The sequence below is a fragment of the Lynx rufus genome, unplaced genomic scaffold (genome assembly GCF_022079265.1).
Source record: "Lynx rufus isolate CCGP_SWC_20201006 ecotype Redwood Valley unplaced genomic scaffold, mLynRuf1.p SCAF_29, whole genome shotgun sequence".
In the NCBI taxonomy this organism is placed as follows: domain Eukaryota; kingdom Metazoa; phylum Chordata; class Mammalia; order Carnivora; family Felidae; genus Lynx; species Lynx rufus.
This window is the reverse complement of record NW_025814844.1, coordinates 8298342-8314721: the sequence shown is the minus strand read 5'-3', so window position 1 is coordinate 8314721 and position 16380 is coordinate 8298342. Positions and strand designations below refer to the sequence as shown.

General features: G+C 39.6%; 1 protein-coding gene across 6 annotated transcripts in view; it reads left to right on the top strand.

The window, feature by feature from the left end:
- Nucleotides 1-16380, top strand: part of ARHGAP28 (Rho GTPase activating protein 28) — a 197163-nt gene that overhangs the window by 142591 nt on the left and 38192 nt on the right. For 5 of the 6 annotated variants that reach the window (XM_047090294.1, XM_047090293.1, XM_047090290.1 and 2 more), the window contains 5 exons: nucleotides 5246-5330; nucleotides 7220-7362; nucleotides 9918-10083; nucleotides 10185-10276; nucleotides 12585-12662. In XM_047090294.1, the coding sequence (XP_046946250.1) occupies nucleotides 5246-5330; nucleotides 7220-7362; nucleotides 9918-10083; nucleotides 10185-10276; nucleotides 12585-12662 (564 nt within the window). The remainder of the gene's footprint in view (nucleotides 1-5245; nucleotides 5331-7219; nucleotides 7363-9917; nucleotides 10084-10184; nucleotides 10277-12584; nucleotides 12663-16380) is intronic. The other variant, XM_047090292.1, reaches the window with a different exon arrangement.

The following is a 16380-nucleotide window of genomic DNA, read 5'->3' as shown; positions in this document are numbered from 1 at the left end:
TGTTTTGTTTCTTAAATTCCACAAATGAGTGAAATCAATGGTATTTCTTTTCCTCTGACTGATTTTGCATAACATAATACATTCTAGATTCATCCACATTGTTGCAAATGGCAAAAATTCATTCTTTTTAATCACTGAGTAATATTCCATTGCATGTATATACCACATCTTCTTTATCCATTCATTGGTTGATGGACATTTGGGCTTCTTCCATAATTTGGCTATTGTGGATAGCATTGCTATAAGCATTGGGGTACATGTGCCCCTTTGTTTATTTTTTAATTTTTTAAATATTTTATTCATTTTTGAGAGAGAAAGACATAGAGTACAAGTGGGGGTGGAGCAGGGAGAGAGAGGGAGACACAGAATCTAAAGCAGGTTCCAGGCTCTGAGCTGTCAACACAGAGCTTGAGGTGGGGCTCGAACCCACCAACTGTGAGATCATGACCTGAGCCAAAGTCAGATGCTTAACTGACTGAGCCACCCAGGCTCCCCTGAATGTGCCCCTTTGAATCAGCATTTTTGTATCCTTTGGATAAATACCTAGCAGTGCAGTTGCGGTCGTAGGGTAGCTCTGTTCTCAAAAAAAGGAATCTCCATAGTTATTTCCAGAATGGCTGCACCAGTTTGCATTCCCACCAGCAGTGCAAAAGTGTTCCCCTTTTCTCACATCCTCACCAACATCTGTTCTTTCCTGAGCTGTTAATTTTACCCATTCTGACAGGTGTGAGGTTGTATTTCATTGTGGTTTGATTTATATTTCCCTAATAATGAGTGACGTTGAGCATCTTTTCATGTTTCTATTGGCCATCTGGATATCTTCTTTGGAAAAGTGTCTGTTCTTGTCTTTTGCCCATTTCTTCACTGGATTTTTTGGTTTTTGGGTGTTGAGTTTGATAAGTTCTTTATAGATTTTTTATACTAACCCTTTATCTGATGTGTCATTTGCCAATAATCTTCTCTCATTCTGTCAGGTGCCTTTTAGTTTTGTTGATTGTTTCCTTCTCTGTGCAGCTTTTTATCTTGATGATAGTTCATTTTTGCTTTTGTTTCCCCTACCTTGGGGAAATAAGAATTTTCTAATAAGAATTTTCTGTGGTCAAGGTCAAAGAGGTTGTTGCCTGTTTTCTCCTCTAGAGTTTCATTGGCTTCCTGTCTTACATTTAGGTCTTTCATCCATTTTAAGTTTATTTTTGTATATGGTGTAAGAAAGTGGTCCAGGTTCATTCTTCTGCATGTTGCTGTCCAGTTTTCCCAACATTATGTGCTAAAAAGACTGTCTTTTTTATTGAAGCCTACTTTTTCTATTGTGTTAATTTATTTAATCTTTATTTTTCATTCATTCTTGGTCTTGTATAATTTTTTCTAGTCTCTTGGATTATAAACACTTATTTTTGATCTTTCTTATTTGCATTTAAGGCCAAGAATTAATCTCTGAATAATATTTTAGCTTTTATCATGGATTTTTGGAGTTTATTGTTCTTATTGTCTAACATTTAGCTTATAATTTCACATGTGATTTAATTTTTAATCTAAGATATCATTGGAATGCCTTTAAATTCACATTTGGATAGATTTTATAATTATTATTATATGTTTTATTTTAAAATTGATTGCATATTTGTCAGTGAATGTGACTTATTTAAGTATATCTCTAGGGTACTGAGTATTTACCCAAAGAGAAAAAAATAATTAAAAAAGATATACGCACCCCTGTGTTTGCAGAATTACTTACAATAGCTGAGATATGGAGCCAACCCAAGTGTTCATTAATAGCTGAATGGATAAAGAAGATGCAGCATATATGTATACAATGGAATGTTACTCTGCCATAAAGAAGAATGAGATCTTGCCATTTGCAACAACATGGGTGGGCCTATAGGATATAATGCTAAGTGAAATAAGTCAGACCGAGAAAGACAGATACCATATGATTTCAGTCATCTGTGGAATTTTAGAAACAAAACAAATGAACAAAATAAAAAAAGAGAGACAAAAAACCAGACTCTTAAGTACAGAAAACAAACTGGGGTTGCAGAGGGGAGGTGCAGGGGGATGAGTGAAATAGATAAAGGGGATGAAGAGTACACTTAACTTCAACAAGGACTGAGAAATGTATACAAGTATTGAATCGTTATATTGGACACCTGAAACCAATATAACACTGTATGTTAATTACACTTCAATCTCAAAAAAAAAAAGAGTAGTTCTGGAGAATTTAGTAAGATGTAGATTTATCAGTTCTGATGTCAGGTGCAGAAGAGGAAGAAGGGGAACCTTATTACCTGTATTGATTCAAGGCAACTTGTATACATAGAGTTATAACACACACACTCAAACCTTGAGAAAAAAGGAAACAGCCAGTCTGGAAGGTCAGAAACAGCTCCTGTAAGTAATGAACATGGAAAATGTTTGGTATGGTGTTTCTGTAATGTGAAGGAAATATCATATAGTCAAAGTCTAGTTTTGAAAGAACTCCAGCGGTAGTGCCAACCTTTCACAGGTTGGAATTGAAAAATCATTATCCCCCATAAGTTATACTCTCCAATCCCAGTGCCACATGATTTGGACAGCAGAGCAAGCTTCACTGGCTGGAAAATGTTGCTTTTCCTTACCATTGAAGCCCAGCCTCTTGTGGTCAGGCACATAGGGAAATGGTAGGATCTGTTATCGACAAGCAGAGGAAGTGTGTTTTAAATAGGAATGGCATTAACATTTGAAATATATTAAAATAACTAGTAAAGATTTAAAAACGATGCTAGTGTTAGTGTGTTTAATGGGTGAATGGATGTTTTAAAACTATAAATACAGAGCACCTAGCCTTTTCACTCAACCTACTTCAGAACTCAAGGTCCATTCACTGGCAGATTTACTTCCTTTTTCATTCTTACCATGTCATTCCCCTGCTTTAACATGGGGAATTGTGTTAAATGTTCTTTTGTTTGTTCTGTTCTGTTTTGGTTTAACCCTTATGAGAGTCTCAGCTCCTCTGCCTGGCTTTCTGAGCCTTCCATAATTGTAGTTGACTGTCTTGAGTAATTTATTTCTCAGGTTTTTATAATACCTTGCCTCAACTCCTGGTAAACCAGTCTCTCCTGGTTGGTAGCTGAAATGTTTCAGGTATTTCCATACCTGAACTTTCTAACTTTATTTCGGGTCTGAATGCCTGTGCCAGCCTCCTCTGGCTCTGTAAGTCCTCTCCATCAAGCTTTGAATTCCAGTTCCAGTTTACCCACCTCTGGGTGAAACCCTTCCAGGCTGCACCTCTTCCTTCTCCATTACCCTCCAGTAAACACACAGTTGTGTTGTAGAAGAAATTAGCTCTTAACAGCGGGTTGACCGTTTTTCAATAATGTTCCATAAATGTTACTCTCTACTCCTCGTTATGAATAGCTCGAGAGCAGGGATCACAGTTTAAACTTCTGCCTCCCCCAAGATAGTCCCAGAATAGTTTACATTACAAAGGGCATGCATGCCTTCAGTCCAGTAGGTTGGCTATAGGCCAAGTAAACCAACTCAGCAGGTGGACACTTCTCCACTTCACAGATTAAGAAGTTGGCATCTACTAGGGTCTAAACATCCCAAACCATCAGTTTCAGACTGTAAATAAATGCCTCTCCATTTTCAAGACTGTTGTCTACCATAGGTGAGTCATTTAAAAGTTTGAGAAAGTTTTTTTTTTTTTTGAAAACTTCAGAAGACCACTGAAAAGTGGTCCATATCATTTTAAGGATTTTAGTGTACAGATTGGTTCTTAGAGCCACCAGAAATCTGATTGGCAGTAAATTGTGTGGCTTTAGACCTTTTTATGTCTTTTCATTCTCCTACCAGTTCCAGTAATTGGGCATCCATGTTTTAATAATTGGCCATGTCTTTACATGATTTTTACACAATTACAAGTGTGTAATCTCCTTTGAAATAAAATAGGAAAAAGAACACACAAGGCTCAAAAATTGAGACTTTCCTTGTGTAACTTGTAGCATATGATAAAGGATCTTTCATGAAGCAGGTGTTCAGTAATTGCTAAATAAAAGAATAAAAGAAATAACATCAGGCTCTGTGGAAAAAATGAACAGACTTTATACTGAAAAGATTGCTGATTGAATGGCAGATTTTCATCGTCACACACATTCATAGATAATAACTCCCACATTCAAATCTATATTGGCAGAAATGATAGATTTGTGTGTAATTTTTTTTTTACTAGTACCCTTCCAGACTTGAGCAATTGACTTGCTTTACAAAGATACTCAACTTCTAACAATATTGCAGGGGAGGGCAATGCTTTGGCAGGATCTCAGTGAAGAAACTAGCAAATTAGAAGCTGGACTAGAAGAGCATACTTAGGCTTTTGGTAGTTATTATCACTCTTTATTTTGTCATGAAGGAATTAATATGTTAATCATCAACAGTAGCCAACCCCCATATGGTGCTCAGTGTGTATCAGATATTATTTGATGTAATTTATACAGGACAAGTCATGTGAAATTCATAATAACTCTTTGAATATTCTACCAACAGAGAACCTAAGTGACTTGCTCAAGGTTGCACAACAAGTGGGGGAGCCTGGATTAGAATTCCAGCAGTGTGGCCCTAGGGTCCTTTCCATTAGCCATGTAGCTATGTCATCACCTGGAATTCTTTTTTTAAGTTTATTTATTTATTTTGAGAGAGAGAGAGAAAGAGAGAGAGAATGCATGCAAGTGGGGAAGGGGCAGAGAGAGAGAAGGGGAGAGAGAGAATCCCAGGCAGGCTCCACACTGCCACGCTGTCAGTGTGGAGCCCTATGCAGGGCTCGAACTTATGAACTGTAAGATGATGACCTAAGCCTAATTCAGATGCTTAACTGACTGAGCTGTCTAGGTGCCCCCATCACCTGGAATTTAAGCCTAAAATGTGTGGCTACTGCACCAAAAATAACAAATACTGTAATTGTCAAACTGTGTGACATCAAGCATTGTAATTTCTACATCTTAGGAAGGGTATGAACAGCAAATTCTCCAGAGCTAAGAAGACACAGTTATTTTGACCTTGACACAGTTCTCCTTTGAGAAGCCTGTGTGAGCTGTATGGCTCTGGATTGAACAAAGGAGCAGAAAATCAGGTGCAGGCCCTGTATGAAATCAAGAATTGCTTGGTGTGAAAAGAACTTTTGTAAACTGCAGAACATAAATCAGATTGACATGTGAGGCAGTCCGTACTTACATGATATAATGTCTTGTGTTCATCTTCCCTTGTTTCACAGTCTATACTTGAGACCATTCCAGCTCTACCAGTTCATTCCAATGGATCTCCAGACCCTGGACAGTCAGTTCAGAATGCAGTGAGTGGTGAGCGACACCTCCTTCTCTATTGAACTTAGGCTGTGTCTTCTTGCTTTTGTTCTGGCACTCAGCACAGTTACCAGTAACGTTGTCAAGGCAGAGTGTGTGTTTTTCTTCCCATTTTGATTCTGTCACTCTAGCACTCACTCTCTGCCAGCTCCAAACACCCCATTCTGTCACACCAGACAAAATTAATTGAGCCAAATTGGAAGCAGAATCTTTTTCTCCTTCACCACCATCACATCATTTAGAAAGTACTCACTTGGGTAGTGTCTTTGATTTGAGGTCTCTTTCACAAGTAATCTGGATCTGCTTAATAGTTACAAGTGGTCCAGGAAGTAGGACACTTCCAGAAATCTCTACTTACGCTCAAGTGTAAGCAGCACCAGAGAAGCTTATAACATACGAGGTTACAGGCTTAGCTTTTAACTGGGCCTCTTCCACTTGAGCATTGGGCATGCTCCAGGGGCTCAGTATGGAATCCGAAATCCTCCTTATAGGAAGTAGGCTCCTTCAAGACCCTACTCTGGTGAGTCCTTGAACCTTTCCTTAAATATGTGCCTCTTCTTATATACAACAGAGCTTCATACTTTCAGCATTAACTTCTGAATTCAAATGAGTAGGGGTGATGAAAATGTTCTGATGTTTGTTATTCAGTTCAAATTACACCTCTAAGAGATAAAAGTCTACTGGGGGTGGTTTGTTGGTTTGGAGAACTGTAATCACCACTCTCCAAAAAAATCTATGTATAGAGCTATAAGAAATTAGAGTATTATTTAACAATTCATCTTCTTCCACTTTAAATGCAAGCCTCTGTATGAGGAGTGAACATCAAAACTCCCCCTTTGCCATTTCCTAAGTTTTTACTGCATTCATTTATTGTATTTTTAATCAAAATACTAATACTAATCAGTATTTCAGTTCAGAACTTTACAAACTGTTGATTTGCAAATTTTCCCATTTAGGTTTTAATATAAGATTCATTAGGTCTTCTCTTATGTCTTTTCATTGTTGTTCCTTTTGTTCTATTTGGTTGTCCTTTGGTCACTGTCTATAGAAGAGGGTAGAAAAGATGAGTTCTCTTTTTTGTAATCAAATTGGTCTTTCATTGCATGTGAACAATTTTTCCAAGCAATGAAAAAAAAAATGGCAAGCCAAAATCTTAGTCAGACATTAGAGTTTAGGGTTACTCAGATGATTTCTGGATTCACTTTTTTTTGGTCAAGCAATCTATTGTCTCACATTCCAAACTACCTCAAGGAAAATATTTATGTGGGACATTATACCCATTGGGCTGTTTCTTAATAAACAGCACACAAGGTCAGGTAACCAAATCAAATCCTAAGAATTTGGATGAATTTACCAGAACAAACCTAGCAGTGAAGTCCAAATTTAATTTGAACACATCTTAGGAGACAAAAATCCCATAGTTTGGGAAAAACAATAAGAGAAATGAATTTAGGCAGGAAGTGTAGTGGGGTCTCTGCCCTTCCTCCTTCTGCCTTAAGCTTCTGCTTCCCCAGTAGCGGCAACATTGGGTTTAGGTGGACTTAACTGTAATATCATGGTAACATAGATCTACCTCATTTGTGGGCTTTCCTCTAGTAATCCTCTAGTGCCTTTCATGAGATGTAATCTCATGATTTAATCTTATGAAAACATCAGATGAAATAGAAAGTTTGTTTGGATAATGATTATAGAAATTCATTCATATGGAAATCTGATGACCCCACATTATCCTTTAACTGAAATCCTCTGAGTGAGTCTGATGCTTTCTTGGATGTAAACATTCTGACATGCCTATAAGTTAACTTATAAATATTTTGTACTTACTTTACAGGAAATGATTGTAATTGATTAAGTGACTTATAAAATATTATGCATCTTTTTTTTAGATGATGTTTATCTGGAAAAGAACATTCCACCAGAAACTGAAGAGCTGTCCTTCGAAGTATCTTATTCAGAAATGGTTACAGAGATTCCAAAAAGAAACAAATTTAAGAAGTCCGAATTTAAGAAAGAGGACTTTGCCTTAACTGTATGTAAAGCCTTTCATGATTATTCCAGTAACTTCCTGTAACTTTTCCATGGGACAAACTAGTATTTAAAACAAAACAAAACCCACATCTGTGTGTAGAGGAAAGGTCAGGCATTGGTGTTGCATAACACCAGGGCACCATTTATTGTGCAGTGCACAGCCTGCCTAACAGGACTGGGTTGAGGAAGAGTTGTGAGGGTATACGCTTGAATACTGTTTTATAGAAGAAATAGGATTTCCTGGCTTGTGTGCTTTCATGCACTTTATATCCTTACTTTACTTATAGGTTAGTGCAGATTCTAACTGTATACCTAGTTGTGCCTCTAGAAGCCACATATCAGAAGGGGGTACTGCAAAGTCACAGTCATTACAATAAGAAGTGAGCACTTAATGGGAGGGGTACTAAATATTCATCAAATATAGACTCAAGAGTTTATATTATTATTATGGAATAGACAAGTAGAGCTATAGACTTCATTATCCTGAAAGCCTCAGTATGTATGTATATATATCTCCAGGATATTCTCTCTTAAAAGCCCACTATAAGAAATATGTTACATTGATCTATTGGCTACTCGATAAATGCATTTGTGAAGCATTCATGATGTAGAGCCCTGAATATTCTATGCTGATCAGAGCTGGAGGCATGATGAGCAGGGCTCAGGCAGTTTCATGGCTAAAGGAATGGATCATATAAAAACTGGCAGAGTCTTTGCCTAGGTAGCCTAGACCGTTCCCAGACAACCTCCCCATGATGGAGGGGAGCAGGAGGGCAGAGCAAGAACTGTAAGACTCACTGAGTGCCTTCTACCAGCTTGGTGCTGCATTAGGTATCCTCTTGTAATCACCCTGTGACTGCTCCCATTTTACAGCTGAGAAAACTGAGGCCCATGGGGTCCTGGGTGGCCCATGGGATGATTAAGTGTCTGACTTCAGCTCAGGTCATGATCTCACAGTCCATGAGTTCAAGCCCTGTGTCGAGCTCTGTGCTGACAGCTCAGAGCCTGGAGCCTGCTTCAGATTCTGTGTCTCCCTCTCTCTGCCCCTCCCCCGCTCACACTGTCTCTCAAAAATGAAAAAAACATTAAAAAAGAAAAAAAGAAAACTGAGGCCCAAAGAAGTTAAGAAATATATCCAAAGCCCGTCAACAAATAGGAGGTAGAAACAGGATTTAAACCTCCATGTGTCAAACTCCAAAGCCCCTCCTGGTCCCTAAGCAGTTTCCATGTTGGTAGGGCATAAGAGTATTCTGGGGCAAAAAGGAAATCCAGTGAGACTCTGGTTTCAGGGGCATCCCTCCCAATCTTTACGGAGAGTCATCCAAGAGAGGATGCTAGTCCCCAGTTCCCTCATCCAGGCTGTCTGTTGCCTTCTGAGATTTGGGTCATCTGGGGTGCAGGTCAGTCTCTGATGAAGAACTTTGCGTGGGATTTAGCAAGTGGTAATTACTGCATGAATAATTGCAGTTCTTGTCTCTATTGTTGTTGCTGTATATTACCGTTATGTGGGACCTTGGTCTCAGAAAGAAGGTAAAACAGCTCAGCTTTTATAGGACAAGGTTGCCCCAAACCACATTCTGCATTTTATTGTTTTAATTTTAAAATACTTGAGGTTCCACAGAACAGTTGTTGACTGAATGAACGAATGAATGAATGAGTGGCTGGTTTAAAAACCTCAAGAAAGCTCTAATTGAGGGAGCCCCTATGGAGAACGTACAAAGATTTGTAATTGAAATAACTGGGATTTTTCTACTTTAGCATTTGTTTCAATAGCAGGTTTTTTGAGAACAAAGCATACTTGTGGTTATTATAGGAGAACAATCTCTCCTTTAAAAGGTCTTACTTGTTAGTCTTCACAAGTATTTTTGGATTGTCAAAGACTTTTTGTTTTCATTTTGCTGTATTTTGTTTCCTATTGTGGAAATAGAGAATATAGCAATATCATTGTCTCAAAACTTATAGGAGGATTATTTGGCACTTTCTATGTACTTTTCCTTTTTAGGAATATTTGGAGTCCTCTCGATTTGATTTTCAAGGTAGAGTAACTGCTGTCTCAGCAGGCATGTGCAGTGAGATTCAGTGGGGAGATTCGTTCGTCTTTTAGAGTCTGTAGAAGAAAACAGATTGTATCTGATGAAAGGACTGATGGTCCCCCACCCCCAAAAAGATACATCAAAAGCTCTTCTGGGAGCACTTAGCTGTTGTGCCTTATATTCCTGGGTCACTTGTGCCTGTGGTAGGTACATTCCACATGGTGCCTGGGACATCAGTTGACAACAGAGGATGTCTCTTCGAAGAAACACGTTTTCACAGTTGTGATGATAATGTTGTAGTACACTTCAGTCCACTGTTTTGTTCCTAATGTAGCACAAGAGCGTTCTGCAAATGTTCTAAAAACCATTCATAATCTTTCTATGACACAGCTTGCTCCTCACAGATTTCTTACAAGTAGCATGTTTTGCTATACAGATTTAGGATGCCCAGGTGACATTTAAATGAAGGGATGATACTTTTCCTTTGCCATAAAAAAATAAATATCCTCCATATGTATTGTAGAAATTTATTGTCCAGAAAACCAGATTCGGTCTAACTGAAGCAGGAGACCTGTCTTCTGAAGATATGAAGAAGATCCGCCATCTGTCTCTGATTGAACTGACTGCCTTTTTTGATGCCTTTGGAATCCAGCTGAAAAGAAACAAAACTGAGAGAGTAAAAGGACGAGGTAGTTAAGACAGGTTTCTTCTGATTTTAACTCTTTGGCACACTGGAATAAGCGCTTTTCTGATTCTTTTTTCTTTCTTTCTTGCCCATTTTACAATGAAGACACTGGGATTTTTGGAGTTCCGCTCACAGTCCTGTTGGACAATGACCGAAAGAAGGATCCTGGAGTGAAGGTTCCCCTGGTGTTGCAAAAAGTGAGTGGAATGTAAATGAATGGGGAAAGGATAGAGCCTCATGCTGGCAGCTTGGTATCTGGAAACCCGCTGATGAGTTTTCTTTTAGATTTAGAGACACTAAAGCCCTCTTAAGCCTCAGGCCCTTGGTGATTTTCAGCTTTGCTTATTCATCCCCATAACATCCCCACAGCACTGGGGCCACTTTGCCTTGCTGTGATCTTGTGGAGCTTGTGACACTGTCTGACCTTAAAGCATCAGGTGATGGACACAGATACTCTGTACATGGCTTCCTTCTGTTATGTTTTCTCCAGTAGTTTCTAAAGGTTACTTGTCTGTTATATGTTAGTATTTGATTATTCTCTCTAGAATATAAGGTGACCATTAATTATCAGCTATTACATTGACTAATTATACAAGTATTTGCTGAGCTATCTCACAGGATGGCTGTTTTTAAATATGTATGTATAATCATTTAAATGAATTCACCAAACAAAGCTTAATAAAGCCTAAAAATCAGCTTTTCTGGTGGTTTTTCAGGTATCACTACGGAGATAGGGTATATTTAGACAAAGAAGAAGTTTGGTGGAAGGGAGTTTTGAAAAATGATATTATCTGAACTGTCATCTGCCAATATCTCTGAGACCATGATTGCTCAATACCCGATTTAAGTCATGTGTTTTATAGCCAACAATTTACTTGGGTTTACCCAAGTGTGCATTTATTCAACAGTGACATCCAGTGGCACATTTAAAATTCCAAGCCCTAAACACAAATCTTGTTGCATTTTAAATTGAGTTTTTAAGTAATATAGGAAAATAATTGACTGAAGAAGCATAACACTTATCTTATTCACCATAACAATGCTATGTCCGTTTATTGCGTTCTCTCTGAACTTTGTTGCCAGTGCCTCAGATTGAGCTACTCCTGAAGTCAGGTGATCGATTGATTGATTGCTGCTGATGAAGACGGGGGATGATGATGAGAGAGAGCTAAAGGGTGCTGGTGATATGCCAGTGTGCACGGGGGCATCTGTAGGGCACCTCTCCTGCGTGGGTACCATCCATATCCTAGCATGGGGAGTCAGCAGCGAGCAGCCAGAGGGGACTGTGTTTTCTACTGCTGAGGCCACCAAGGCACAAAAGGATAAGCTACCTTGCCCTTGAACACACAGCCAGCAAGGAGGAAGGGTCAGAGGGAGCACAGCGTACACCCACAGCCAAAGTCCATGGTGACACTAAGATTTTCTTTCCTTCCTCGAAATAGAATTATGACTTCTGTCTTCTGTGTAAAGGACAGAGTTTGAAAACAATACGTAAAAAATCTAAGGCTGAGAAGATTCAGCACATGAATTTATATTATTGTGTAGATGCAAAAACCTAGCACAGAACTTAGCAAATGGAAGGTGCACAATAAATGCTAGTTCAGCTCAATCTGGATTTATACCATGTTAGCAACTCAATAAATGTTAGCTATTACTCCCCCTGTGGTCAGGAGTTCCTCATTGAAGACAGCTAGAGGTATTATTCGTCTACTCCTATGGGAGAGTCTTTTTTTATGGACATATTTCTTTGGCCTAAATATCCATTTCTCTCCATACCCTACAAGAACTACCTTAGTTCCAGGCACCATTATTTCTTGAAAGGAAAATAGCAGAGACTCTGGGTCCTCCTGTGTTATGTGAATAGGGGCAAGTCCTTTACCCTTTCCATGCCTCAGTCTCCTCAGCAGTTGGATGGGGGTATGGTTAGCACCTGCCTTATAGGATCAGTGTGAGGATTACATGAGTTAATAGATGCAAAGTTCTGAGAATGGGGTATCTGACACAGTAAGTGCACCATAAACATTAGGTATTATTATTACTGTAACAGCATCATCATCATCATCGCCATGGGAACTCATGAGAGGTATAAACCTTTACAATTTCTACCTCCTTGGTCATATTTCTAGGATTCCTGTAGTCTCTCAGCTAAACTTGTTGCATCTGATAATAGCAAATTTAGAATCTTTCCTATTGGTCCATCTGCAGAAAGAGATAGAGTAGTCAGATCTTAAAGTGGGCAAGTGGCCACCTACTTTAGTGGTCAAGAGCCATTACTTTTGAAGGTGGTCTTAGGAAACCCCCAGGAGGTTCTCAGTCTCCACTTCATTTGTAAATTGGAGGCTACTGTTGATTTCAGAGGCAGTTGTAAACATTGAACGAAACATTCAAGTACCAGTCACATATATATGCATGGTAATTTATTGATTGTTGTCACCATCATTATTATTTCAGATGTTTATAATTATATGGAGGTATTTATTTTTATAACATATCATTGCTTTCTAGTTTTTTGAGAAAGTTGAGGAATCAGGCCTGGAATCTGAAGGAATTTTTCGACTTTCTGGATGTACCGCCAAAGTCAAGGTACTGAACGTTTTCTCTCTCTATTTGGAGATCTAAGCCAGCTAGACCTGGTTCACACAGGCCCCAGGTTGCAAGTCCCCTGTTGTTGTTGTAGCTGTGTTGTTGTTGATAGGACCACTTGATCCTCGTGTTCCTGGATACCTATGATTAAATGTTTTATATCCTTTTAAATTAAAACAACAACACTAAAAAACCAACAACAGCGAAACAACATACCAATTCACCATCAAAAACTGCCGCTTATCTTTCTTTAGTTTGGAAAAGTTGAAATGTCCCAGCATTGTTTTCTGGGTTAAACATTTTAGTTGGCTGTGTTCCTCTCAGTCATGGAATTCACCAACCCAGTGTTATGTGAGCCCTGTTGCCATTATCAGTTGCTTTGAACTGAGAAACATTCTTTGGCTTTCCTTTTAATGAATGTCCTTACAAGAATATGTAGGAATGGTGGTCACCACCGGAATAGTCACTCAGCCCAGTTCCATTTAAGGTGATGTTAATTTCTCCATATGAAACCACCCAGGTAACATGATTCCTTTTCCTTTGCTTTATTGCTTCTCTATAGTGGCAAACTGTACAGTACCATAATGGAAAGAAGCACTGAAAAGCTTTTCTTATAAATTTCCAGTAAGACCTTCCACTTAGTCTCTGGTGGTGGGGGTGCATCACAGGAAGGAGCCCCACTCTTCTCAGATCACCCCCTGGCTGGTAGACGTGAGAACCTGAGCAGTTTTAAACAGTCCGTCCTTGAGTAAAAAAGTCTCAGGATGAGGGAAAAATTAACTTGGTTGCAGTGTGTAGAGGTAGAAGAGCATCTCTTCATTACTTCATTTTGGTACATGGTTTGGGCAATCCTATTTGTATCAGAAATCTCAGAGTTTTTATTTAGAGGTGTGATGAGCTATTTTTGTCAGTTGAAACTGAAAATAAATAAGCTGTGCCTGTTGGAAGATTCTGAGGTGGAGTCAGGAGTAGAAGAGGGTTCTCTGGGCATAGAGTTGCTGCAGGACTGGGAAGGCCATGCCTCAGACCAGATGCAGGGCTGATGCTGTCCTTCCCTGTTGCCCCACCTGGCGGAGGGGCCAGATGCCAGCTTCCTCACCGCACTCGGCCACTGCTGAGCTTCCTGTGAAGAAGGGGATGAGGCAGAAGAGCTGGTGTTAACTGTGGGGGGAGTCGGTTGGCTGGGAGTCACCTGCATTATTTTGTGCAGGTAATTCGTTTTGCAAGGGAGATCTGAGCAGTGCACCACACTTTGCCAGTGGCAGAAGGGATTAGGGCATTTTGGAGAGTTGTAACCTCCCTGGGAATGGGGATTGCTAAGTGCTGACACAAGGTCATTTGAAAGGCAAGAAAAATCCTAATGACTCCTCAAGATTTATTCTTTCTTTGTTTTTATGTTTATTTATTTTGAGAGAGAGAGAGACAGAGCACAAGCAGGGGAGGGGCACAGAGAGAGAGAGAGAGAGAAAGAGAGAGAGTCCCAAGCAGGATCTGTGCTGTCAGTGCAGAGCCCGACAAGGGGCTCAATCTTGCAAACTGGGAGATCACGACCCGAGCTGAAATCAAGAGCCAGATTCTTAACCAACTGAGCCACCCAGGTACCCCATGGTTTATTATTCCTAAATTGAGTCTGCTTTTTGTCTCAGGTTCTGATGGGTATGGTTCCTAAATGTACCCTGAATCAGAGAATGAAAGTTGTCATATCTGTTGGGTCAGAGAACCAAAGGAAAGTCAGAGAAACAAATTTCCTAGACACAATTAGAATTCATTCCCCTAAACCTCTCTCCATAATTGGGAAGCTGCATTTGCACATTCTTCCTGGCCTCTGTGTGTGTGTGTAAAACGTAATGGAAATGATTTAAAATTTTTTTTTCAAAATAATCAAAAGGAGTCAGCCTTATACAACATCTGTTGTGTGCACCAAGTTTAACACCATAGCACAAGTTACTTTTCTTTAGCTAATCTTTGACTGAAAAATGCTTGCCAGAGGCTAATAATCCCTTCAAGAGTGTTCTTATAGGCACATGCATTCCTGAACCACATTTAGGGAAAAGTCCCTTTTCTCCCCTAATCGGGTTTATGTAGTTTCAGCCTATTTCTTCCATCTCTTATTAGTCTGAAAATGTAATCCAGATGTTTTCATGGTTTGAGCTCCAGGAAAACCAATCTGAAAGAAATCTGGGCCAGCGAACAGAAACGGGACTATCGTAGTTAGAAAGACATTGTAACTTGATATATTAAAGGGGTCTTTATTTCTCTCCTTTGTTCAAACTTTAAACTACTTTTGTAAGTTCATCTGTTAGACTAGTTTTTCTAGGAATGTGCTTCGGGAAAAACAGTTAAAAAACCCTCCATTATAATTATCCTCGAATTGTGCCAAATGGATGATGCTAACACTAACGTATCGTTATGAACAATCCAGCCCAGGTTTGTGCTTTCAGGGCCTGGTGAGACGAACAGGGACACAGCCCTGGGGGGCAGCTGCTAGCTTTGACCGCACAGGGAACACAGCAGTGGAGCCCATTTCTGTATTTGAGGCCTCAGATCATTTGGAACCAATTTAATGCTTTGGTGTTTCCAATGATTTTCTTTTCCAAAAATGACAGAAATTTGAGCCAAACACTAGGGAATACATTTTATGGAAGAAGGCAGACTGTTTGACATGCGAGGTTCTCTTTTTTTGTGACTAGCTGCTCTCAGTGTTTCATAATTATGTTACTTGGTCTGCTAGTTTCCCTTCCTGATCTGGTTTTTGAAGCTGAAGGTGGGTCATTTACATTTTCATAAAACAGCCTCTGAAATGGAAGCAGGTTGTATATTTGCTCAGAGCAGATTTAAGGACGTGGCATCTGACCCTTGCCTAGTTTTCTCATTAACACTGGACAGAAAACATGACTTCTTTAAACTTTAAATGCTTCCTGTCTTTGGCAAACTAAATCCAACGCCTGGTTTATATGGCTTCATGTTTAGGACCGCCGTGGAAATGTTAGCTCTGCCCCTATGTCCCTCAGTTTGCTTTAGTCAGAAGGAAGAGAGGACATTCTTTCTCTCAGTTTTGTTTTATACTAGCCATCCAGACAAGATGAAGACTTACCTCATAGTTGACCCAAATAACTGCATATGCATGGGCTTCCCATAGTAATAATACTAAAGGTTATTACAGACCAACAGGAGGGGGGAGTTATGAACAGCCAGCATTTATTGAGTGCTTACTGTGTGGCAGGCCCTCTCCCCTGAGCTTTACGTTGTATGATCTGATTTAATCTGTGAAGTCATTTCAATATCCCTATTACACAGAAATGTGGGGCACAGGCCTTAGAATTAGTCAGTTGTAGAACTGGGAGGAAAACCTAAAGAGTCTGGTCATAGAGCCTGTTCTTGGTTCTGGAGCCATGTTGCCTCTTAAGCCGCAGGGAACAGCTGACAGGTTAGAATGGTAGTCACGTTACGTTTCAGACAGCTTCCTACAGCAGAGGGACGTGGGAGATGAATTTGAATTATTCTGTTCACGCTGGTGCTTCCTGTCTCCTTGAAATCTGTTTCCCCTTTGCTTTGTGTGGCAGTGGCACCAGGCAATGGATGTAAGTCATTTGCTGCTTTCCCTGGCCTTCTTGTTAACACCACCTCCATCTACCCATGACGCAGGCTCGCAATCAGAGTCATCTTGGACTGTTAAGTCTCCTCTGAATAACCCATCACTGATTCTTGAGAATTTTCT